Genomic DNA, 25,817 nt, shown 5'->3' with positions numbered 1-25,817 from the left:
TTTAGAATGCCGTTAAAAAAATCATTTTTTTTCCCAGCATTTATTTCTATAAAGCACAGAGCAGAATGCCAAGGTGAAAACATGTATTACAGGCCAGGCGTGTGTGTCCGCTGACAGGGGCCACCTGGCTATATGGAGGTTTTTTAGTATCCATGACCTTTTGAATGTAATGTGATTTATTGATTCATATAAAGTATTTGTCTGTGTCAGGATGACCCCACCAGTGAAGGGGACCTAGCCTTCCAGCTGAGCTCCCAGCCTTCCAGCTGAGCTCCCAGCCTTCCAGCTGAGCTCCCAGCCTTCCAGCTGAGCTCCCAGCCTTCCAGCTGAGCTCCCAGCCTTCCAGCTGAGCTTCCAGCCTTCCAGCTGAGCTCCCAGCCTTCCAGCTGAGCTCCCAGCCTTCCAGCTGAGCTCCCAGCCTTCCAGCTGAGCTCCCAGCCTTCCAGCTGAGCTCCCAGCCTTCCAGCTCCCATTCCCAGCTGACCGTGGACCTGCCAGTCAACATCCTACAGGTGAGTACTCCCCATGAAATCATAAAGGGTCATTTCTTAGCACCGTTTCTTATACAGATGTAGAAAATCGACATTTTGAACATATCTAGACGCTGATATGGTGCTGGACATCCAAAAATGTGAGGTTTTAAAGTGGTGGATAGTCTCTTTTTAACTGGACAAAACAATGTGTCCTCCATAGGTAGTCAGATATGTAGTGAGCTGCCAGTTTAATTGAAAACCACTGCAATCCTGAAATGGGGACGTTTTAAAAATGACTGGAAGAGATGTAGGCTAAGCTTTTTAGTTAGGTCTGTATTTGAATATAAGCAATTGAGGTGTGTTTGCCTGTACTGTAATTGGGGTGTATTTGCCTGTACTATAATTGGGGTGTGTTTGCCTGTACTGTAATTGAGGTGTATTTGCCTGTACTATAATTGGGGTGTATTTGCCTGTACTGTAATTGAGGTGTATTTGCCTGTACTATAATTGGGGTGTATTTGCCTGTACTGTAATTGGGGTGTGTTTGCCTGTACTGTAATTGGGGTGTATTTGCCTGTACTATAATTGGGGTGTATTTGCCTGCACTGTAATTGGGGTGTATTTGCCTGTACTGTAATTGGGATGTATTTGCCTGTACTGTAATTGGGGTGTATTTGCCTGTACTGTAATTGAAGTAGAACTAAATGAGTCATTTCTGTCTGCCTTTCCTCAGGAACCTCCTGCTATGACGGAGGAAGACAATGGCTTGGACAACTCCCAGTTTACAGGAAGCACCATCAACCTGCAGGACCTGGAGTGAGAGGGAGGGGGTATGAAAAAGTTGTGTACATCTGGGTTGGGATGAAGTGGAAGCCAGAACCAAATGCACCTTGGGAAGAATTGAATGATAAATTAAATGAACATTTACATTTTGGGACTTTTTTTCTTCTCACTATTTACTGTATTTCTGAAATCTTGTTTGTACCACAATCATGATTGCGAGAAAGACACGCTGTATGTCTTTTTAAAGAGAGACTGTCGTTTTGCACATCCAGTAGGTCCCTCGTGTCTCTTGTCAAACTGTGACGTCTTGTCAGTCTCAGCTACGTTGCCATATTCTAGACACTCATACACTGTGCTGTTGTCAGAGCTTCTGTCTAATAATGCCTTACAGACATGATGTACTATACTCATCCATTTAGCAGACACTTTCTGTTTGTTAGACTTATGTAGCTTTAACTTTTTGGTGGTGGGTAGGGTAAGATATATTTTTCTACAGCTGTGTCATATGAGCTACGTAGGAATGAGACGTATGTGTTCCATGTTCAAAATGTTGCCGGTCCACTTGTTTATAGTATCTGTAATGCTTATCTATATCTGACAACTTCCATCTAGTTATTTATTAGCCTTGTTTTACAAAATAGCTGAATCCAATCGCCAGGAGATTAAATAAAAGATTGAAGCAAAATTCTACATTTATTTTGTACAATAAGCCTAGTTTTGTGTTATGACTTCATACTGATTTATGAGCACAGGTTCGTGCCGTCGGGGTCATCTTTGTGGGCTACACTCGGCCTTGTCTCAGTAAGTTGGTGGTTGAAGTTATGCCTCAAGTGGTGTGGGGGCTGTGCTTTGGCAAAGTGGGTGGGGTTATATCCTGCCTGTTTGGCCCTGTGCAGGGGTATCGTCGGACGGGGCCACAGTGTCTCCCGACCCCTCCTGTATTTATGCTGCAATAGTTTGTGTCAGGGGGCTAGGGTCAGTCTGTTATCTTATCTGGTGTCCTGTGTGAATTTAAGTATGCTCTCTAATTCTCTTTCTCTTGGAGGGCCTGAGCCCTAGGAGCAAGCCTCAGGACTACCTGGCCTGATGACTCCTTTTTGTCCCCAGTCCATCTGGTCGTGCTGCTGCTCCAGTTTCAACTGTTCTGCCTGCAGCTTGGAACCCTGTCCTGTTCACCGAACGTGCTACCTTGTCCCAGACCTGCTGTTTTCAACTCTCTAGAGACAGCGGGAGCGGTAGAGATACTCTGAATGATCGGCTATGAAAAGCCAACTGACATTTACTCCTGAGGTGTTGACCTGTTGCACCCTCTACAACCACTGTGATTATTATTATTTGACCCTGCTGGCCATCTATGAACAGTTGAACATCTTGGCCATGTTCTGTTATAATCTTCACCCGGCACAGCCAGATTAGGACTGGCCACCCCTCATAGCCTGGTTCCTCTCTAGGTTTCTTCCTAGGTTCTGGCCTTTCTAGGGAGTTTTCCCTAGCCACCGTGCTTCTACACCTGTATTGCTTGCTGTTTGGGATTTATTTGACCCCGTTTTACTATCTTGTCTCATCGCTACAACTCCCGCACGGGCTCGGGAGAGACGAAGGTTGAAAGTCATGAGTCCTCCGATACACAACCCAACCAAGCCGCACTGCTTCTTAACACAGCGTGCATCCAACCTGGAAGCCAGCTGCACCAATGTGTCGGAGGAAACACCGTGCACCTGGCAACCTTGGTTAGCGCGCACTGCGCCCGGCCCGCCACAGGAGTCGCTGGTGCGCAATGAGACAAGGATATCCCTACCGGCCAACCCCTCCCTAACCTGTGTGACGTTAGGCCAATTGTGCGACCTCCCGGTCGCGGCCGGTTACGACAGAGCCTGGGCACGAACCCAGAGTCTCTGGTGGCACAGCGGGCGCTGCAGTACAGCGCCCTTAACCACTGCGCCACCCTGGAGGCCCCCTGTTTGGGATCTTATGCTGGGTTTCTGTACAGCACTTTGACATCAGCTGATGTAAGAAGGGCTTTATTCAATAAATGTGATTTTATATCTGGCTCTCCTGTTTTCACTGTTATATAGATTTTAGGTTCCTATTGAATTCCCCAAAGAGGCTAGAGTAGTCAGTCCATATAACTGCTAATCACATATAAGGTAATAGATGAAGATGTGTAAGAATAAATCGTAAGAATAATATGGTATGGCAAAATATTGTAATTCAAATCTGGTATGTTAAAATAATCAAATTCTGTAAAATGTGTGGGGAGAGCACTGTCCATCTGCCTCAAAGCCCTCCACCAAAACAAAGTCCACGTGCTCCACACCACCTCAAAAAAAACTCCATCCAGTCCCAAAGAAGTAGGACCTATCCCATCATGTGACATTACCAGTGCCCAATAGGGTCATTGTAGAAGCCATACTTATACCCGTCATACCCAATTATTAAAAAAGTCAGTATTTACAGTGACTCAGTCACAGCCCCACAATAGGCCAAAACAGAGATGAAAGGAGTTCCGGTCAGTTGTGGCGTATGGGGCCGTGTTGTGACTTGGCCCTTTACGTGAAGAAGTAGAGCTGCTCCTCCTTCTCCTTGTCTGAGATGTCATACACCTGACTGGTCTTCAGCTTGCGGGCAGGGCGCTGTGATCTAGCCATCAGTTTCTTGCCAGTCTGGAGAAAAAAGCCTTATGTTAGCATCAGCAAATAAAGAGAACACAATGGTATGGTTTCTTTAGTACAATTATATGAAATGAACTCATGACATTTATCAAATGTTATTGTACTAGAACAGCCCACTTGGTAATTAAACAAATGGCTTAGTTATGCAATATCTCAGTTAGCCTATAGGCATCTAATGACAATGTAATGTTACACACTGATTTTCGGGCAGAAATTGGCACATAATTTTGGACTATAGGATTGTAATTGTGTAGTATTGAGGCAGATTGTGTGACTGACTGTTTTCTTGACGTCAGCATGGGCTCTCTCCAGGGCCCTCTTCAGCCTCTCTTCCTGGTGCTGCTTGTCCTGATGCATCTTCTCATCACGCAGCCTGGGGAAGGGAAGGAGGAAGTGATTATAAGGGGGAAAGAGAAGGGTAGATTAATCTAAACAACTAGATACGCTTCAAACTAAAAAATAAATCATCTGCTCTGGTACTCAGCACATGGAATATGAAATGTAACAGGGCCCAAGTCCAATTGCACAGACCTGAGTTTCTTCCTCTGCATCAACTAACCACGTTCATGAACTAACCAAAGGCAACTAGGCAAAGTTTAAAGCCTAAGGACCTAGAGATTTAAATGGAATAGGGCCAAAGTGACTAGCCTATTTGACGGTCCTACGAGGCTGCATGCCAGCTCTTGCGTACCTGAACCTCCTCTCCTTTTCCTTGGCCCTCTCGGCCAGCACCAGCCGCTCCTTGGGGACGATCTCCACGTTCTCCAGCAGCTCGTCCAGGCGGCTCTCGATGGCCTTCAGCATCTGCAGCGTGCTCAGGTTGGCCTCGCTGTCGCCCACGCAGCCCCGGTACACCTCCTCTACCTTAACACCCAGGGAGTCAAACATACCCTCCTTCAGAGTAGAGGGAGAGAGAGGAGAAAGAACAAGAGAGTGAAATATCTGTGTGATCTAAGGCCAATGACTGGCACACTACTGGTATTAGCATGTCCTCTGATTCTCTGCGTAACTCCCAGTGACCTCTCCCATTTCCTGCTTTGGGTAAAAGTTGTCCGTAGTCACAGATCTAGGATCTGCTTACATTCCCAAAATCCTACCATCAACTATGTACTCTAAACTGACCTTAAATCAACTTTTTTTCCTACCTGGTCGTCCGACTTGTACTTCCCAAAGTTGAAGAGGCGGGCCCTCAACTCCAGCTCGGCAGCCCGTTCCCTCTCCCTCTGGATGGTGTGGGTCATGATGTCTATCTGCTGGGTCAGCTGGTTGGTCTCCACCTCCCTTCAGAGAGGGGGATGTGTGCACATAAATAGAAACAAATGCAAGTGAGGAAAGAGAGAAGGAACTATAGAGGGTAGAGTGTTGACATAAAACCTTGGTCTTGTCAATGTCAGTCAACGTCATTTCTCGTCGTCCTTTTTAGTCCGACTGTACGAGCCCCACATTACGTAGAGATCTGCTATACCATTGAGTTCTAGCATATCTACAATAACTATGGAAGTCTACATTCACTTTCAACTTGGCCCTCACTTCCCTCTCTATCTACCTCTGACCTCTAACCCCTGCAGACCTTTCTTACATCTTCTTGCGGTTGTAGTCCATGACCTGTCGGAACTCCTCCTGGGCGTCTTCGGTCTCCCTGGAGTTCTGGATCAGAGAGAGGTTCTGCTCTTCCAGCTCTGTCAGCAGCTCCAGCAGCTGCCTGGGGTCCCTGAAGTACAGCTCCGGGTTCTCCTGCAGGGGCAACAAACACCACATACAGGTGACAGACTTATTTCGGGGTAAGTGGAAAACTAAAGGTAAAGTTTATAAAACATTTAAGAGAAAGATATCCTTTAACAGAAAGCTAGCTAGCCTAAATGCGAATAGTGGGGTTTGAGTTCGGCATTGTCAGATTTGGGGCTGGTTTTCCCAGATTAATCCTAGTCATGCTCTCTTAAAAATAAAGGTCAAAGTTGGAACCAAATAAGGTTTCTAAGAACGAATCCATATGGGGAACCATTTTAGGTTCTCTGAAGAAACTTAAATTAGATGGTTATGTGAAGAACCATACAAAACTCCAGGTAGAAACAAAAACCAGCAATGTTTCGGCCCTCTAGAACCGGAATTGAATAGTCCTGCTGTAGGGTCTTGCACCTTATTTGTATATTTCCCAGGGTGCCTTTCAAATGAGTTTTAGAGTTACGAGTACCACCCATGACTGTGTTTGCTAGTGACAGAGACACTGTTGTTGCATAAATTCATTTTCATCACTGTGGTCTTCACCAAGTGAGATACTAAGTGAGTAAGAGGATAGTAAGATACTTTATGAGACTACCTAAATGATTTAAACTAGAACAATCATTTCAGTAATGGGTGCAATAAGTCCAAGTAACAGATTGGATTAGTTTAGAAAAGTCTTATTTATATTTGAGTAGCATAAGATTGATTTAATAATTAATGTACATGCAAACACCGATATTGAAACAAGCAATTCTAAGAATATACCTGCAATAGAGCATGCTTGGAAAAATGATAATGATGGGAGTGGTTTTGGTCCAACTCTGGTTATTAACACCAACACGGGGGTTCTTTTACACCATCTTTTACACCACTGAGAGTCAATTGAACTCTCTTAATACTTTCAGTGTAATTTATTACACCGAAAAAGCAACAGTAGTTATCAGTGGCCAATTTGCTGTGTGCTAGGAAAGGGAGACATCCGCAGGCTTCCGTACATTTCAAGAATTCTGAAAAACCGTAGATGCCACGCCAAGAAAACAGACACTTTCAAAGGTTCTTTATCGGGCAAGTGTTCTCCAAGTAACATTAAGAGCTGAGGAAGAACCATTTAAGAACCTGTGGAGTAGATATTTTAAGCAGACCTGGGTTCAAATACATGTGTATTTGAGTATCTGGTATTCAATTTTAGTATTTTGAAATACACAGCCCAAAAATACTTTTATTTGATTATTTGAATGGTTATGTGTTAAAAACCAAATAGTCTACCAAATTATATTTTAGAGTATTTTCAAATACTTATTTCAAATATTATTTTAAAATACCTGGGTTAAATGCATGGGAGTGTATTTGTGTCAGTGTATTAGTGTTTTCAAATACTTTCCAAGTGTATTTCCAAATACAGTAAAATATGCAACTACTTTTATCAAATAAAAGATATCTGAATACTTACTCTGAATGTATGTGAAAGTAGTTGAGATATTTTAAATAGTATTTCAACTCTCCATTGAGCTTGCTTTATAGGCCTGGGGCTTAATCTGTGTCCAGAAAACCAGCCCATTATATGTTCTGTCAAATTCAGGCTTGTATTCACATTTTATTCAAACCTCAAATTCAGGCTTGTATTCTCATTCATAACATTCTGGTGTCAGCTTATCGATGGCTGAAATTTGCCAGAAAGCAGTTGTCTTCCAGCGTAATTCTGATCTTCTAAAGTTGAAACTAACCTCATATTCAGAGCTGTCAGTCTTCAGCTCTGCCACAGGGTTCCTGAAAAGACAGGAATTCAGCACTATAGCAACAATTAGAGCATATAACATGGTCATCACTTTTCTTATTTCTTTTATTTAACCTTTATTTAGACAAGTCAGTTAAGAACAAATTCTTATCATTGTATTAGTCACATGCGCTGAATGCAACAAGTAGTTAAAGAGCAGCAGTAAAATAACAATATCGAGAATATATACAGGGGGTACCGGTACAGAGTCAATGTGCGGGGGAACAGGTTAGTCGAGGTAATTGCGGTACATGTACATGTAGGTAGAGTTATTAAAGTGATAGATAATAATAGAGAGTAGCAGTGGTGTAAGGGGGGGGGGGGGGGCAATGCAAATAGTCTGGGTAGCCATTTGATTAGATGTTCAGGAGTCTTATGGCTTGGGGGTAGAAGCTGTTAAGAAGCCTCTTGGACTTGGCGCTCCGGTACTGTTTGCCGTGCGGTAGTAGAGAGAACAGTCTATGACTAGAGTGGCTGGAGTCTTTGACATTTTTTAGGGGCTTCCTCTGACACCTCCTGGTATAGAGGTCCTGGATGGCAGGAAGCTTGGACCCAGAGATATACTGGGCCATTCACACTACCCTCTGTAGTACCTTGCGATCGGAGGCCGAGCAGTTGCCATACCAGTGATGCAACCAGTTGGCCTGTTCAAAGGTCTTACACATCGGCTGCGGAGAGCGTGATCACACAGTCGTCCAGAACAGCTGGTGCTCTCATGCATGTTTCATTGTTATTTGCCTCGAAGCGAGCTTAGAAGTAGTTTATCTCGTCTGGTAGGATTGTGTCACTGGGCAGCTCTCAGCAGTACATCCCTTTGTAGTCTGTAATGTTTTGCAAGCCCTGCCACATCCGATGAACGTCGGAGCTGGTGTAGTATGATTCGATCTTAGTCCAGTATTGACACTTTGCCTGTTAGATGGTTTGTTGGAGGCCATAGCGGGATTTCTTAAAGCGGCAGCTCTAGCCTTTTAGCTCAGTGCGGATGTTGCCTGTAATCCATGGCTTCTGCTGGTTGGGGTATGTAGTACGCTCACTGTGGGGACGACATCATCGATGCACTTATTGATGAAGCCAATGACTGATGTGGCATACTCCTCAATGCCATAGGAAGAATCGCAATAAACATATTCCAGTCTGTGCTAGCAAAACAGTCCTGTAGCTTAGCATCTGCTTCATCTGACCACTTTTTTATTGACCGAGTCACTGGTGCTTCCTGCTTTAATTTTAGGTCGATAAACAGGAATCAGGAGGATAGGATTATGGTCAGATTTGACAAATGGAGGGTGAGGGAGAGCTTTGTACATGTCTCTGTGTGTGGAGTAAAGGTTGTCTAGAGTTTTTTTCCCCTCTGGTTGCACATTTAACATGCTGCTAGAAATTTGGTAAAACAGATTTAAGTTTCCCTGCATTAAAGTCCCCGGCCACTAGGAGTGTCGCCTCTGGATGAACGTTTTCCTATTTGCTTATGGCGGAATACAGCTCATTGAGTGCAGTCTTAGTGCCAACATCGGTCTGTGGTGGGTATGTAGACAGCTATGAAAAATACATATGAAAAACTCTCTAGGTAGATAGTGTGGTCTACAGCTTATCATGAGATACTCTACCTCAGGCGAGCAAAACATTGAGACTTCCTTAGATATCGTGAACCAGCTGTTGTTTACATATATGCAGTCTGCCACCCCTCGTCTTACCAGACGCCGCTGTTCTATCGTGCCGATACAGCGTACAACCAGCCAGCTGTATGTTGATAATGTCATCATTCAGCCACGACTCCGTGAAGCATAAGATGTTACAGTTTTAATGTCCCTTTGGTAGTTTAATCTTCCTCGCAGGTGATTGCATGTTAGTCGTGGCTGGTGAGTAATCACTGTTCTGATGTCCAGAAGTTATTTTCGGTTATAAGAGACGGTAGCAGCAACATTATGTACAAAATCAGTTTAAAAATAAGTTACAAACAATGCAAAAGAACAAACATAAAAACACAATCGGTTAGGAGCACGTAAAACGTCAGCCATCTTCTCCGGCGCCGTCTTCCACTTATTTACAATGACTTGCACACACACACACACCATACACATACACACACACCATACACATACATACCTACATACATACATACATACATACACACACAAACACTCACAATTTGTCACTCCGACCTGTCGACTGTCTAGAGGGGGTCCTAGCATCCCGGATAGGTGGCAGCTCTCGGCCCGCAAAGGACTCCTTACTGTCCGTAGCTGTGTGTGTGTGTGTGTGTGTGTGTGTGTGTGTGTGTGTGTGTGTGTGTGTGTGTGTGTGTGTGTGTGTGTGTGTGTGTGTGTGTGTGTGTGTGTGTGTGTGTGTGTGTGTGTGAGAGAGATAGACAGAAAGAAAGAGAGAAAGAGAGGAACAGAGAAAGAGAGATCAACAAAGATAGAGAGAGAGAGAGATAGACAGAGTTAGAGGGACAGACGGAGAGGGACAGAGTTAGAGGGACAGAGATAGATAGACAGAGTGAGAGGGACAGAGTTAGAGGGACAGAGATAGATAGACAGAGTTAGAGGGACAGAGGGAGAGGGACAGAGTTAGAGGGACAGAGTGAGAGGGACAGAGTGAGAGAGAGTGAGAGACAGAGTGAGGGACAGGGATAGATGGACAGGGATAGAGGGACAGAGTTAGAGTGAGAGGGACAGAGTTAGAGTGAGAGGGACAGAGTTAGAGTGAGAGGGACAGAGTTAGAGTGAGAGGGACAGAGTGAGAGGGACAGAGTGAGAGGGACAGAGTGAGAGGGAGAGAGTGAGAGTGACAGAGTGAGAGTGACAGAGTGAGAGGGACAGAGTGAGAGGGACAGAGTGAGAGAGACAGAGTGAGAGAGACAGAGTGAGAGAGACAGAGTTAGCGAGACAGAGTTAGCGAGACAGAGTTAGCGAGACAGAGATAGAGAGACAGAGATAGCGAGACAGAGATAGAGAGACTTATAAAAAGGTAACTTTAGTGGATCACATCCTGTATGTTTTATAACAAACACTAAGAAAGAACACATACTAGTACGTCTTTTAGGAGTAGCCCTCTCATCTTTGTCTTTCTCTTTGGGCTTGTCCTTGGTGGCAGACTTGGTGGCAGACCTGGTGGCAGACTTGAGTTTAAGTGTCTTGGCCTTGGCCCTATGTGCCTCTTGCCACTCTAGAGGGGACAGCTTGAAGAGGAACTCCTTGTGCATCTTGAACTCCTTTATGATGTCCTCAAACTTAGAGATGTCACTGCAGGGGGAGAGCACGCACGCACACAAACGAACGAAGGCATGAACATGTGCACACACACACACACATCCTTGAGATATACATGATATACACGTACATCATGCATTGATGTTATAGTTGATTTACAGCTACAGTTCCAATATTATACTGAGGTAGGAGGCCATGCCCATCTTAGCTGTAATGCTCTGTGTGTTACCTACCTCTAAATGGTCACCATCTTAGCTGTAATGCTCTGTTACCCACCTCTTAATGGTCACCATCTTAGCTGTAATGCTCTGTGTGTTACCTACCTCTAAATGGTCACCATCTTAGCTGTAATGCTCTGTTACCCACCTCTAAATGGTCACCATCTTAGCTGTAATGCTCTGTTACCCACCTCTTAATGGTCACCATCTTAGCTGTAATGCTCTGTTACCCACCTCTTAATGGTCACCATCTTAGCTGTAATGCTCTGTGTGTTACCCACCTCTTAATGGTCACCATCTTAGCTGTAATGCTCTGTGTGTTACCCACCTCTTAATGGTCACCATCTTAGTTGTAATACTCTGTTACCCACCTCTTAATGGTCACCATCTTAGCTGTAATGCTCTGTTACCCACCTCTTAATGGTCACCATCTTAGCTGTAATGCTCTGTGTGTTACCTACCTCTAAATGGTCACCATCTTAGCTGTAATGCTCTGTGTGTTACCTACCTCTTAATGGTCACCATCTTAGTTGTCATACTCTGTTACCCACCTCTTAATGGTCACCATCTTAGCTGTAATGCTCTGTGTGTTACCCACCTCTTAATGGTCACCATCTTAGCTGTAATACTCTGTTTGTTACCCACCTCTTAATGGTCACCATCCTGGTTGTGATCCTCTTGATCTCAGACATCTTCTCCATTTTCACTTTGGTCTCCAACTCAGCACTGTGCAAAATGGAGACACTATGTGACTTTAAGAAGACAATACATTGGACATACTGTACATCTAACACATTGTTAGTTACACTTTGATGTCCTCCACTGACTTTTCTATAGAGCTCTACGTGTTGGGGTTTGGGTTAATGTTACGTTGTGAGAATGTTATTTGTCGGTTACTTACACTTTGATGGCCTCCACAGAGTTCTTGTCGTTCTCTTTAAGGAATTGGTCAAATATGATGGCATCGTCCTCTAGGAACTGCTCGGCGTGCGTCAGCTTCCTCTCCTCCGCCGCTGCCACTTTCTCCAGCTGCTCGATCTCTCTACGCTTCACCGCCAGGGAGTACTGAGAGAGAGAGAGAGGGTTGGGGAGAGAGAGAGATGGGGTAGAGAGAGATGGTTGGGGAGAGAGAGAGATGGGGGAGAGAGAGAGAGGGTTGGGGAGAGAGAGAGAGGGTTGGGGAGAGAGAGAGAGATGGGGGAGAGAGAGAGATGGGGGGGGGAGAGAGAGATGGGGGAGAGAGAGAGAGATGGGGGAGAGAGAGAGGGTTGGGGAGATAGAGAGGGTTGGGGGAGAGAGAGAGAGGGTTGGGGGAGAGAGAGAGAGAGAGAGAGATGGGGGAGAGAGAGAGATGGGGGAGAGAGAGAGAGATGGGGGAGGGAGAGGGTTGGGAGAGAGAGAGAGGGTTGGGGAGAGAGAGAGGGTTGGGGAGAGAGAGAGAGAGAGGGTTGGGGGAGAGAGAGAGGGTTGGGGAGAGAGAGAGGGTTGGGGAGAGAGAGAGAGATGGGGGAGAGAGAGAGGGTTGGAGAGAGAGAGGGTTGGGGAGAGAGAGCGATGGGGGAGAGAGAGCGATGGGGGAGAGAGAGCGATGGGGGAGAGAGAGAGATGGGGGAGAGAGAGAGGGTTGGGGAGAGAGAGAGGGGGTTGGGGTGAGAGAGGGGGTTGGGGAGAGAGAGAGAGAGAGATGGGGGAGAGAGAGGGTTGGGGAGAGAGAGAGAGATGGGGAGAGAGAGAGAGATGGGGGAGAGAGAGAGAGATGGGGGAGAGAGAGAGGGTTGGGGGAGAGAGAGAGGGTGGGGAGAGAGAGATGGGGGAGAGAGAGAGGGTGGGGAGAGAGAGATGGGGGAGAGAGAGAGATGGGGGAGAGAGAGAGATGGGGAGAGAGAGAGATGGGGAGAGAGAGAGAGAGATGGGGAGAGAGAGAGAGAGATGGGGAGAGAGAGAGAGATGGGGGAGAGAGAGAGATGAGGGAAAGAGAGATGGGGGAGAGAGAGAGATGGGGGAGAGAGAGAGATGGGGAGAGAGAGAGATGGGGGAGAGAGAGAGATGGGGAGAGAGAGAGAGAGATGGGGGAGAGAGAGAGAGATGGGGGAGAGAGAGGGTTGGGGAGAGAGAGAGGGGAGAGAGACAGGGTTGGGGAGAGAGAGAGATGGGAGAGAGAGAGAGGGTTGGGAGAGAGAGAGAGACAGGGAGATATGGATGAGGAGGAACATACCGGGATGGATGGATAGCAGTGGAGGCTGCTGAGGAGAGAACAGCTCATAATAAAGTCTGGAATGGAGCCAATGGAATGGTATTAAACCATGTGTTTCATGTATTTGATGCCTTTCCACCTACTCCGCTCCAGCCGTTACCACGAGCCCGTCCTCCCCAATGAAGTTGCCACCAACCTCCTGTGATGATAGATAGATAGATAGAAATAAAGTAGGTGGAGAATCCCAGAAACATGTGGGAGGTGGAGAAAGCTTGTATTGACTGTACCTACACATGGGCTACCCTTCACTAGTGAAAACCAATAAAGACAATGAATACATAACAATTACATTATCAATTGTGTAAAGACCGAATATCTGCAAACACATTCCAGTTGTAGTCGATCAAGACCATAACATGATTACCAGGTCAGTTTATATGGACTGTTGTTCCCTTCTTACCTCCAACAGAAACATCTCCTTTTTCTGGTTGATAAACTCATTGATGCTCTCTTTGTCTATATTACAATCTGAGGAGAAACGGTAGGGTTGGTTGGTTACACAGCATGACAATGTTAAACGATGGGACTGAGGTTGAGTATAGAGGCAAAGAGCCAATGACAAAGGCTTTTGATTTTCCATAAGAATGATTTCAGTTGTATCAATGACTTCAGTGCAAGCCTTTGTGTTTAGACCTACACTGTATGTGTGTGTAGACCTAAAATGTGTGTTAACATGTACACTGAGTGAACAAAACACATTGAGGACACCTTCCTAATATTGAGTTGCATTCCCTTTTGCCTTCAGAACAGCCTCAATTCGTCAGATCATGGACTCTACAAGGTGTTGAAAGCGTTCCACAGGGATGCTGGCCCATGTTGACTCCAATGCTTCCCACAGTTGTGTCAAGATGGCTGGATGTCCTTTGAGGGGTGAACTATTCTTGATACACACAGGAAACTGGACTTCAGGAAACAGCAGAGGGAGCACCCCCCTATCCACATCGAAGGGACAGCAGTGGAGAAGGTGGAAAGTTTTAAGTTCCCCGGCGTACACATCACAGACAAGCTGAAATGGTCCACCCACACAGACAGTGTGGTGAAGAAGCCGCAACAGCGCCTCTTCAACCTCAGGAGGCTGAAGAAATTCAGTCAGTTACTCAGAGAGGCTGCTGCCTACATTGAGTCCCAATCACTGGACACTTTAATAAAATGGATCACTAGTCACTTTAAACAATTCCATTCTAAATAATGTGACTTTAATAATGTTTATATATCTTACATTACTAATTTCACATGTACAGTATATACTGCATTTTACACCATCTATTACACCTTGCCTATGCCACTCGGCCACCGCTCATCCATATACTTACATGTACATATTCTCATTCACCCCTTTAGATTTGTGTGCATTAGGTAGTTGTTGGGGAATTGTTAGATTACTTGTTAGATATTACTGCACTGTCGGAACTAGAAGCACAAGCATTTTGCTACACTCGCATTAACATCTGCTAACCATGTGCATGTGACAAATAAAATGTGCTTTGATTTGAAACTGTTGAGCGTGAAAAACCCAGCAGCATTGCAGTTCTTGACACATACAAACCCGTTCAAAGGCACTTCAAACTTTTGTCTGAATCACACACATACACAATCCATGTCTCAAGGCTTAAAAATCCTTCTTTAACCTGTCTCCTCCCCTTCATCTACACTGATGGAAGTGGATTTAACAAGGGACATCAATAAGGGATCACAGCTTTCACCTGGTCAGTCTACGTCATTGAAAGAGCAGGTGTTCCTAATCGTTTGTACACTCAGTATATGTCAATTATGGTGTAGCAACATGGTGTGTGTAGGTGTGTTTGTGTCCGTGAATGTGTGTCTGTCTTTCTGTCTGTCACCACCTTTGATCAAGGCCGCCCTCCAGGCAGGGGTGTTTTGTAGCTCGGCCAGCCTGCTCTCCTCTCCTCCTTGCTGGGCTGTGTCCTCTTCCTCCAGCCCCTCTCTCAGCTTCCTGCGGAGATCAGCCTGCTTGGCCTTCATACGGCCTGCATATGTCACCTTCTCATGAACCTGCAAGCCCAACTGGCTCTGCAGCTCAGGGAAAGAAAATAGGTGCATGTTTTAACCTGATGTTGGCCAGATACCAGTTGGACAGAGGTAACTGAACAGTAACTATGTGTGTAATGCATTGGAAAATATATATTTTGGCCGGGATTCAATCCGATTGTGGGCTATAGGCATTGCTGCTTTTAAAGGCAATACTCCTGTGTTCGGGGAGATCCCATTCCAGAAATTGCCTTTAAAATCCGCAATGCCTGTACCCCACGATCGGACTGAAACCCGGCCCAGGGCGCTTTGTCAACAATTGGATTGAATGGATAATAAAAGCACATATACACACCAGTTTCCTGCTCTCCTTTTCCTTCTTCCTGATCGGGGAAATGTTGTCATCGAGCACTTCGAAAGGGTTTGCCCTAGGCTTCAGTTTACCAACATCTTCACACGTTGCAATAAAAAAGGAAAATGTCAACGAAGAAGAGTAGCCCTTGTATTTAAACCAGTACCAGTACAATAATCTCTCCAAAACAGCATGCATGTTGTAACAACACACAAGAATAAACTGGTACTAACTACTATGTCACTGTCTTTTTTAGGATGGTGTCATACATTTCCGAACCCCAACTGTTGATGACATTTTCCATACAATTTGTTTTTATCTACAGTAGTTTATAAATGGGGTTAACCCTAGACTGGGATTAGAGTGATGTCAAATGGAACACGCAGTGAATGAAATTGGATCAGGTGGTTCCCATGTCTACTTCCTCATTTCTTTTATGACAGAGTCATTCTCGGGTTACCTCAGACTGACTCATTATCAACCTTACAAGTAATGCTAACCAGTTAGTTAGGTCAGGGTTTCCCAAACTCGGTTCTGGGGCCCCTATAGCACTACACAGCTTATTCAAAGAATCAAAGCTTGATGATGAGTTGATTATTTGATTCAGCTGTGTAGTGTTAGGGTAAAAACCAAAACCTGGGGGGGGGGGGGGGGTCAATGACTTGGTGGCACTCGCCGACTGGGCAACTATCAGAGGACCTGTCAGCATGTTTGGTCCACCTGTCAAATAGGATCATATAGAACATCTAAACTAGAATTCACCCCAGTAGAAACACCAGGTTATTATGTGTTTAGTAGCCTAGTCTTGCGTGGCCAGCCTCCCAAATCCCGTCTCAATCACAGCCATTGTTCGTACTGCATCAGTGTGTCAAGATAAAGACATTGCTAGTACAGCATCAGTGTGTCAAGATGAAGACATTGCTAGTACAGCATCAGTGTGTCAAGATGAAGACATTGCTAGTACAGCATCAGTGTCAAGATGAAGACATTGCTAGTACAGCATCAGTGTGTCAAGATGAAGACATTGTCAGTACAGCATCAGTTTGTCAAAATTAAGATTTATAAGACAATACAGATGTTGAATCTTAATTTGATCACCCTGTTGCTGGAGAACTTTGATGCAATGCAGGAAATGTGAAACATGTAGTGTATTTGAGGTTTAAAAAGGCTTCTGAAGTTTTTAATTTTCACTTTGAAATTTCAGACTTGATTTTCTCTTATGAAAAACACATCAACCCATACAAAACTGGCCATTAATTATAATCCACATAATTCATATTTCCTGTTGCTGCAGGATTATTTTCCTGCTGTAGCAAACTGGCTCAAATGAAGATCCGTCGTGTCTACTTACTGTGCCTTGATGCTGGTGACAACATCCCTAGAGTAGAAAGTGAATGCAAGTTACCACAATTAGGGGCGCGAATACTTGTAAAAAAGGGACTGTTTTTTTCCCTCATATATTGCATGCCAATTATTACTTAATCTAACAAATATCCCAACAATGTATATATAGGCCCAGGGTGTTCAATGTAGCATAGAATGTTACTAATGGTGAATATGCCTAGTTGTTTTCTTTATCTAGAGAATGTTACAATGTTTCAAAAAATCGAACAACAACTTAGCCAAATTGGCTTCTTGTGACAAGCCAAATATTTCCCCAACCAATTTAAGATAATTATTATCAGAGTAAAATACGGTTTTGTTTTAACACCTCTCCTTACCTTCAATTTGATTTAACCCTTGACAATGTCTTCTGCTGACACATCTTGAGAGAGTTCTGCCCTACTTTGGAATTGGAACTCGATTGTTGCGTTATGTTGCCGTGGTAACATCATTCTTCAGAAGGTTCTATTTTATTACCACTAGATGGCGCTGTTTCCCAACATTCTCCTCAGTCTCAAATGCATTTTTAATAGGACTTCATTCAAAAAACTGTCAGGGATTTTGGGAGTTAGATTGTTAAGCATCAAATTGGCCTGGAGGTCTCATTTGTTTACTTTGGGTACAGAAGACTATCTGATAGGTTATTAAAGCACAGCTGACCATTTTGAATATGAGCCAGACTGCAAAATGCTATATTTGCACCCTTTTATGCATAGCTGTGCAGATGGCAGACAGTGTGTATGGCGTCGTGTGGGAGAGCGGTTTGCTGATGTCAACATTGTGAACAGAGTGCCCCATGGTGGCAGTGGTATAGGCAGGCATAGGCTATGGACAACATATACAATTGCATTTTATCGATAGCATTCAGGCAATTTGAATGCACAGAGATACGATGACGAGATCTTTAAGGCCCGTTGCCGTGCCATTCACCCGCCTCCATCAATTCATGTTTCACCATGATAATGCACAGCCCCATGTCGCAAGGATCTGTACACAATTCCTGGAAGCTGAAAATGTCCCAGTTCTTCCATGGCCTGCGTACTCACCAGACATGTCACCCATTGAGTGACAAATAAAGGTTACATTTTAAAAATTAAATAAAAAGTTGACAAAATGCAGCATGTTTGGGATGCTCCGGGTCGACGTGTACAACAGCCTTTTCCAATTCCCTCCAATATCCAGCAACTTCGCACAGCCATTGAAGAGGAGTGGGACAACATTCCACAGGCCACCATCAACAGCATGATTAACTCTATGTAAAGGAGATGTGTTGTGTTGCATGAGGCAAATGGTGGTTACACCAGATACCGACTAGTTTTCTGATCCACGCGCCTACTTTTTTATAAAGGTATCTTTGACCAACAGAAGCATATTTGTATTTCCAGTCATGTGAAGTCCCTAGATTAGGACCTAATTAATTGATTTCCATTGACTGATTTCCTTATGTCAACTGTAACTTTGTACAATCGTAGAAATTGTTACATGTTGCATTTATATTTTTGTTCAGCTATTGTTGTATAGACGATACATTTCACTTGTAGTGTATGTGATAGAATACATGCATTGGCTAAAGTTAGCTGAAGTGTAGTGACTGCATAAAGCCAAACCATGGATTACCGTTTCTCCTGACTCATAAAGTAGTTTCAGGCCAAGGAACCGTCTAACATTACGTTGTAAATTACTCAACTTATCCTTTAATGGGTGGTGTTAGGAACCCTTTAACAAGTGGTGTTAGGAACCCTTTAACGGGTGGTGTTAGGAACCCTTTAACGGGTGGTGTTAGGAACCCTTTAACGGGTGGTGTTAGGAACCCTTTAACGGGTGGTGTTAGGAACCCTTTAACGGGTGGTGTTAGGAACCCTTTAACGGGTGGTGTTAGGAACCCTTTAACGGGTGGTGTTAGGAACCCTTTAACGGGTGGTGTTAGGAACCCTTTAACGGGTGGTGTTAGGAACCCTTTAACGGGTGGTGTTAGGAACCCTTTAACGGGTGGTGTTAGGAACCCTTTAACGGGTGGTGTTAGGAACCCTTTAACGGGTGGTGTTAGGAACCCTTTAACGAGTGGTGTTAGGAACCCTTTAACGAGTGGTGTTAGGAACCCTTTAACGGGTGGTGTTAGGAACCCTTTAACGAGTGGTGTTAGGAACCCTTTAATGGGTGGTGTTAGGAACCCTTTAACGAGTGGTGTTAGGAACCCTTTAACGGGTGGTGTTAGGAACCCTTTAACGGGTGGTGTTAGGAACCCTTTAATGGGTGGTGTTAGGAACCCTTTAACGGGTGGTGTTAGGAACCCTTTAACGAGTGGTGTTAGGAACCCTTTAACGGGTGGTGTTAGGAACCCTTTAACGAGTGGTGTTAGGAACCCTTTAATGGGTGGTGTTAGGAACCCTTTAACGAGTGGTGTTAGGAACCCTTTAACGGGTGGTGTTAGGAACCCTTTAACGGGTGGTGTTATGAATTGATTTCCATTGACTAATTTCCTTATATCAACTGTAACTTTGTACAATCGTAGAAATTGTTACATGTTGCATTTATATTTTTGTTCAGCTATTGTTGTATAGACGATACATTTCACTTGTAGTGTATGTGATAGAATACATGCATTGGCTAAAGTTAGCTGAAGTGTAGTGACTGCATAAAGCCAAACCATGGATTACCGTTTCTCCTGACTCATAAAGTACTTTCAGGCCAAGGAACCGTCTAACATTACGTTGTAAATTACTCAACTTATCCTTTAATGGGTGGTGTTAGGAACCCTTTAACAAGTGGTGTTAGGAACCCTTTAACGGGTGGTGTTAGGAACCCTTTAACGGGTGGTGTTAGGAACCCTTTAACGGGTGGTGTTAGGAACCCTTTAACGGGTGGTGTTAGGAACCCTTTAATGGGTGGTGTTAGGAACCCTTTAACGGGTGGTGTTAGGAACCCTTTAACGGGTGGTGTTAGGAACCCTTTAACGGGTGGTGTTAGGAACCCTTTAACGGGTGGTGTTAGGAACCCTTTAACGGGTGGTGTTAGGAACCCTTTAACGGGTGGTGTTAGGAACCCTTTAACGGGTGGTGTTAGGAACCCTTTAATGGGTGGTGTTAGGAACCCTTTAACGGGTGGTGTTAGGAACCCTTTAACGGGTGGTGTTAGGAACCCTTTAACAAGTGGTGTTAGGAACCCTTTAACGGGTGGTGTTAGGAACCCTTTAACGGGTGGTGTTAGGAACCCTTTAACGGGTGGTGTTAGGAACCCTTTAACGGGTGGTGTTAGGAACCCTTTAACGGGTGGTGTTAGGAACCCTTTAATGGGTGGTGTTAGGAACCCTTTAACGGGTGGTGTTAGGAACCCTTTAACGGGTGGTGTTAGGAACCCTTTAACAAGTGGTGTTAGGAACCCTTTAACGGGTGGTGTTAGGAACCTTTAACGGGTGGTGTTAGGAACCCTTTTGGAACCCTTTAACAGGTGGTGTTAGGAACCCTTTTGGAACCTTTTTTTCTATGAGATTTTCTGTTGCAGGACTGTGTCTAACTGTTTTAGTCCTAGATGGCTAGATGATGGAAATACTAAACGTGTGTGGTTGGTATTGTAACAAACCTGTAAGACCACCAAAACGCGCATGTTGTTTGTTGACTAGAGTAAGGACACTGATTTACCATGGAATAATCAAGTCGTTTTTTATTTGGATGAACAGACCGTGCACCACAGCACTGACCAACCACACCCAACGCCTTCCCCAAAATCCCATCTCTCAGCATGCTTCCCGCATCCTCACATACAGCAACTCATTTACATAATATTGTGTGAAAGGCTGAGAGAATTTCAAATGTGTAAAACATTATATTACCCCCTTCTTAAACTGAACACACCCTGTGTTTAATAACCTGGATAAACACACACAAAATACCCTTTGAGAAGTGTTCAGTAACCAAACACATTCAGAATGCGTTGACCATGTACTTAATTTTTTTTAAACTAGGCAAGTCAGTTAACAATGACGGCCAAACCTCGGCCAGTTGTGTGCCGCCCTATGTGATGCAACCTGGATTCGTACCGGGGATTGTAGTGATGCCTCTTGCACTGAGATGCAGTGCCTTAGACCGCTGTGACACTCGGGAGTTTTACACATAACCCTCTTGCCAAACAGGCCTCCTAATAGTTATTTGGGGTCTACCCCCCTGACCCATGTTATCTTCTGCTGCAATTGACTCAGGTGCTTGACCTGTCTCAAAGGAGACACTTTCTATTGCAGGTGCACAGGGCAACTCAGTGTTCACGACCATTTGCGTGGTATGAGTCTCTGTGTCTTTGACTGAGCTTTTAGTCCTGACAGTATTCAGTTCCTGTTCCAATGAGGCATTAACATCCCCTGGAGCCCACAGTCTCACAATGTCCCCCACCCTTCTCCTGAAAGGTAACCTAGGCAACATTGGTTTCTTTTTCCTCGGAGCACCCTGTTTCCTTGAGGGGTAGTATGTCTGACTAGGCACAAATTAGTCAGTGCTCAACTCAGTCTCTTGTTCCGTGCCAGTGACCTCATGCTCTGAAACAACCCCAAAGTAAGGTTTGATCCTGTTGTAGTGTACCATGGCATGATAAGGTCCATTACACTGTAGTACTTCATACAGCATCTCTGACAGTTTCTTTGCCATTTTGAAAGGACCATTTTGAATTTCTTTCTTAGTTTGGGTGACGACCCCTTTTTCCTCTGGTAGTCTCTAAGCCACATATATTCATTTTCCTCATACCTCTGGGGTGACACATTTAGATCAAAGTATTGCTTTTGTTTACCTGTTTCTTTTAGGTGATTTCTCTTTACAGCTTCCCTTACAGTGCTTAAATACCCTTCCACCCTTTTCACATACTGAGAAACATACTGTTTCCCTTCATTTGGTTGTGTTCCCATAACCACATCAACCGGTAAAGTCATTTCAGCACCGAACAGCACCCTGTATGGTGTGAACCTCGTCGAAGATTGAACACTAGTCCTGTATGCCGTCATCACAGATGGTAGTATCTCATCCCAATTTCTTTGATTGTTATCCACAAAAAGGGACAGCATAATGATCAGAGTTCTGTTCATTCTTTCCAATAAAACCATCTGATTGTGGGTTGTACAGCGTGGTTCGTGTTTTGTTCATTTGTAAAAGATTGCGCATCTCTCTAAAAATAGTAGATTCTAAATTTCACCCCTGGTTGCTATGGATAGATCGAGGAACGCCTAGCTTCAACACAAATTCCTCTACCAGTTTCTTGGCCACTGTTTCTGCTTCCTGATTTGGTATGGCATATGCCTCTGACCACCTATTAAAGTAATCTGACAGTACCCGGGCTCCCGAGTGGCGCAGTGGTCTAAGATAGTGCAGTACCTGGTTTGAATCCAGGCTGCATCACATCCGGCCATGATTAGGAGTCCCATAGGGCGGCGCACAATTGGCCCAGCATCGGCCAGGGTAGGCCGTCATTGTAAATAAGAATTTGTTCTTAACTGACTTGCCTGGTTAAATAAAATACCATGATGTGTTTGTTACCTCTCCCCAGCTCTGTAAATTGACCCATTAAGCTATCCTTTCAAAAGGTTGGCCTGCGACATAACTTGTCATTGGTGCTCTTGGGGCTGGACCCTGTAACTTGTATGCACGCCACACAGCCCTTACACCACTGTTTTATGGCTCTCGGCCAGCCTGGCCAATAAAATCTTGCTCTAATTTTACTGGTGAGTTTTTCAACTCATAAATGGCCTCCTGTTCTATCATTGTGGATAAAGGTAAGTATCTCATGTACGAGCTCATCTGGTACAACCCCTCTCCAGATGGTGTCATCTCTCTCATAGTTTTGACTCAAGGTATAACACTCCATTCTTCACATGTAATGCCCCCCACACTTGTTCGAAAGGCCTGAACTTTGTCTCTGATTGCAACTCCACAGGGAGCTCTGCTCCACGCTCCTTCCTTCCAAAAGAAAAGCTGCATTTTTTAGGTTCTGCCTGGCTTGTTTGAGTTCCAACTATAGGCTCAATAGTGACATCCTGAGGCTTGTTTACGATGGCTGACAGTGACCTCGTGTGAGGCGGCTGTGTCGACACTCTCTGTCTGTGTGTGTCGGTGTGACACACCATCTGCATTACTGTGCAGTGTCCCTGGCCTGTGGACAATATCATAGTCAAACTGATCCAGGTTCTCTAACCATCTAGCCAACTGTCCCTCAGATTGTTTGAAGTTACTCAGTCACCTTAGTGAGCTGTGATCAATTCTCAGAGAAATTTCCTCCCCAGCAAAAGTGTCCGAAATGTTTAAGAAACACTACCACAGCAAGAAGCTCCTTCTTGGTTGAATACCTCCTCTCTTGTTTTGACAGTGCCAGACTGGCATATGCTTCTACTCTCTCTCTACCCTCGTGTTTCTGGGAGAGGACTGCCCCTATGCCTGTGTCACATGTGTCTGGTATCCATTATGAAATCTAGATTTGGGTCCAGGAAAGCCAGTATGGGGGATGTGGTAAGCTTGGACTTTAATTCATTAAAGGTCACTTCATGTGTTGCGATACACTCAAACATTTTCCCCTTATCTGTCAATCTGTACAAAGGCCCCGGCATAGCTGAAAAATCTGGTGTAAACCTCCTGTAGTTCAGGCCTAAAAAGCTTATTGCCTCTGTCAGTGACTCTGGGCTAGGCCATGACCTGACTGTCTCTGTCAGTGACTTAGGGCTAGGCCATGACCTGACTGTCTCGGTCAGTGACTTGGGGCTAGGCCATGACCTGACTGTCTCTGTCAGTGACTTGGGGCTAGGCCATGACCTGACTGTCTCTGTCAGTGACTTAGGGCTAGGCCATGACCTGACTGTCTCGGTCAGTGACTTGGGGCTAGGCCATGACCTGACTGTCTCTGTCAGTGACTTGGGGCTAGGCCATGACCTGACTGTCTCAGTCAGTGACTTGGGGCTAGGCCATGACCTGACTGTCTCGGTCAGTGACTTAGGGCTAGGCCATGACCTGACTGTCTCGGTCAGTGACTTGGGGCTAGGCCATGACCTGACTGTCTCTGTCAGTGACTTAGGGCTAGGCCATGACCTGACTGTCTCTGTCAGTGACTCTGGGCTAGGCCATGACCTGACTGTCTCTGTCAGTGACTCGGGGCTAGGCCATGACCTGACGGTCTCTGTTTTCATGGGGTCAGTGGACCCTCCCTCAGCCAAGAGGATGTGTCCCAGGTAGCTCACCTGCGAGCTGAACAAATGGCACTTAGATGGCTTCACCTTAATTTCTGCCTGCTCCAATCTGCTGAAATAATTGTCTTAAATGCTTCAAATGCTCTTGGAATGTACGACCATCTCTGCTTGCAGATTAACACCCGCACCAACGCTTGTTTGATAGGCCTGGTGTCCCCTGTGTCAATCCTATGCTGGACTAGTTTCTTGTAACCCAAGTCAAAATCACCAGTGCTAAACACTTCCACATACCTTCCCACCATTTCCTTTACAGTTTTCAACTGCACCTCAGTTGGCTGGCTGCAATCTATGTCCAGCTCCTGCATGACCTGTTCTACGTCCCACTTTGCTGTGGTGGGAGAGTACGGCGGTTGGTTAGAATCCCTCAGTGTTGGCATTGTTTACTGTACCCTCAACTTTACCAGTTATAAACATTTCACTTCTGGAGGGGATAATCGTGTCATTCATCACCACCACTTTACACACTCCCCCTTCCCCTCCCCTGAAAATCAACGGAATCTTCTCCCCCAATACACAACATGTTTTCTTTCTCAAATCAAGTACAGACTCATATTTTAGCAGGAACTCTGTCCCTACCAGTGCATACTGGTCTGCGTTGCTAGTGACTACAAATTCCCAGGTCAGATTCAAACCGTCAATGTTCATGACTGTGGACCAGCTCCCCAGGACTGAGAGAAACTGTCCATTTTCTACTTTAACCATGATGTGGTATGGTTGCAATGTGCCACTCTTACCTCAAGTAGCATTTCTCCATACGGTACATGTCCATGTACCATGGAATCCTGGGCCCCCGAGTCCACCATGACCTCACACTCGTAGTCAACAATTTTGCACTCCAGGTAAAGTCCACTCCTCAAAACACTTGAAGTAATCCTCGCTGTGGCATGGTCAGCTGTGCATGTAGTTGAAACCGATGCTGCGCTGTGCTTTTCCATGCAAGGAAAGGTTTTTTTTCATGTGCAATGTGCAACCACAGTGCCAGCAGGCCTTCTGCTAAAACCTACAGTATTTTAACCATAGGTTTTTATGTATTATGCTGGAGCTGACTTCTTGGCTATAGTCTGCCTTGTCAAAGGGCTCTTAGATCTCAATGTGACTCCCTGGTTTGAATGTTAACATATATATTTTTAAATGATGCATGCATCATTTCAACTGACAATGTATGTCAACATATATTAACACATATATGTCATTAGGACATCTCCTTGTCCACACCATGTCATATACTGTATGTCAACATATTTGGCCACAGTTCAACTGTAGCCTATCGTCAGGCCTGTCATTAGGGATACAGTCAGTTTGAAACGTTAACCAACATTTTCTGGCTCTAAATATGAGCTCAGTCCGATCCCTTGAGGTCCAGGAAGTAGGCCAAAGGCAAAGCGACTAATCCATTGCTCTACGCCGCTCTCAACTCCCCTTTACATCCCTCGAGGTCATATTCAATAGGGCATGAAAAGTTTATTAAAGTTTTGCAATGAAAAGTGAACATTTGCATTTCTTATTGGACAAGTCCAGGCAGTCACTCCTGTTTCAATCCTGTTTCAGTACGTTTGGCATCTAATGAACATGACCCAGTCCTAATCTAGGGAGTGACCCCGGGCGGGACGACAATCTCAACAGGTCTCCTAGCTGTTTGATTTGTGGATTAGGACAGGGCAGGTCAGCAAGGGCCTGTTGTTTGCCTTCCAGACAGGCTGGCATGTCATACAACACAGTATTACATTCACACGAATACATTCCTACCAGCCAGACCCCCGCTGACAGACTGTGACAGC

At 44.9% G+C, this 25,817-nt stretch overlaps 1 protein-coding gene across 1 annotated transcript; it reads right to left on the bottom strand.

Moving 5' to 3' along the window:
* Nucleotides 1-3,445: 3,445 nt before the first annotated feature.
* Nucleotides 3,446-17,260, bottom strand: LOC110528510 (cilia- and flagella-associated protein 100). The gene is made up of 15 exons (XM_036984089.2): nucleotides 17,168-17,260; nucleotides 16,798-16,824; nucleotides 15,450-15,544; nucleotides 14,950-15,136; nucleotides 13,506-13,573; nucleotides 11,753-11,916; nucleotides 11,497-11,577; nucleotides 10,452-10,666; nucleotides 9,568-9,664; nucleotides 7,375-7,417; nucleotides 5,508-5,662; nucleotides 5,074-5,209; nucleotides 4,620-4,822; nucleotides 4,208-4,301; nucleotides 3,446-3,919 (listed from the first exon to the last, which is right to left on the bottom strand). The coding sequence occupies exons 2-15, from the start codon at nucleotides 16,820-16,822 to the stop codon at nucleotides 3,806-3,808; spliced, it is 1,677 nt and encodes a 558-aa protein (XP_036839984.1). The 5' UTR covers nucleotides 16,823-16,824; nucleotides 17,168-17,260; the 3' UTR covers nucleotides 3,446-3,805.
* Between the last annotated feature and the right edge of the window lie 8,557 nt (nucleotides 17,261-25,817).

Source organism: Oncorhynchus mykiss, chromosome 7 (assembly GCF_057628025.1).
Source record: "Oncorhynchus mykiss isolate SJ-2025 chromosome 7, ASM5762802v1, whole genome shotgun sequence".
Classification (NCBI taxonomy): domain Eukaryota; kingdom Metazoa; phylum Chordata; class Actinopteri; order Salmoniformes; family Salmonidae; genus Oncorhynchus; species Oncorhynchus mykiss.
The sequence above is the reverse complement of the archived record's forward strand: the minus strand, read 5'-3'. Positions and strand labels throughout refer to the sequence as shown.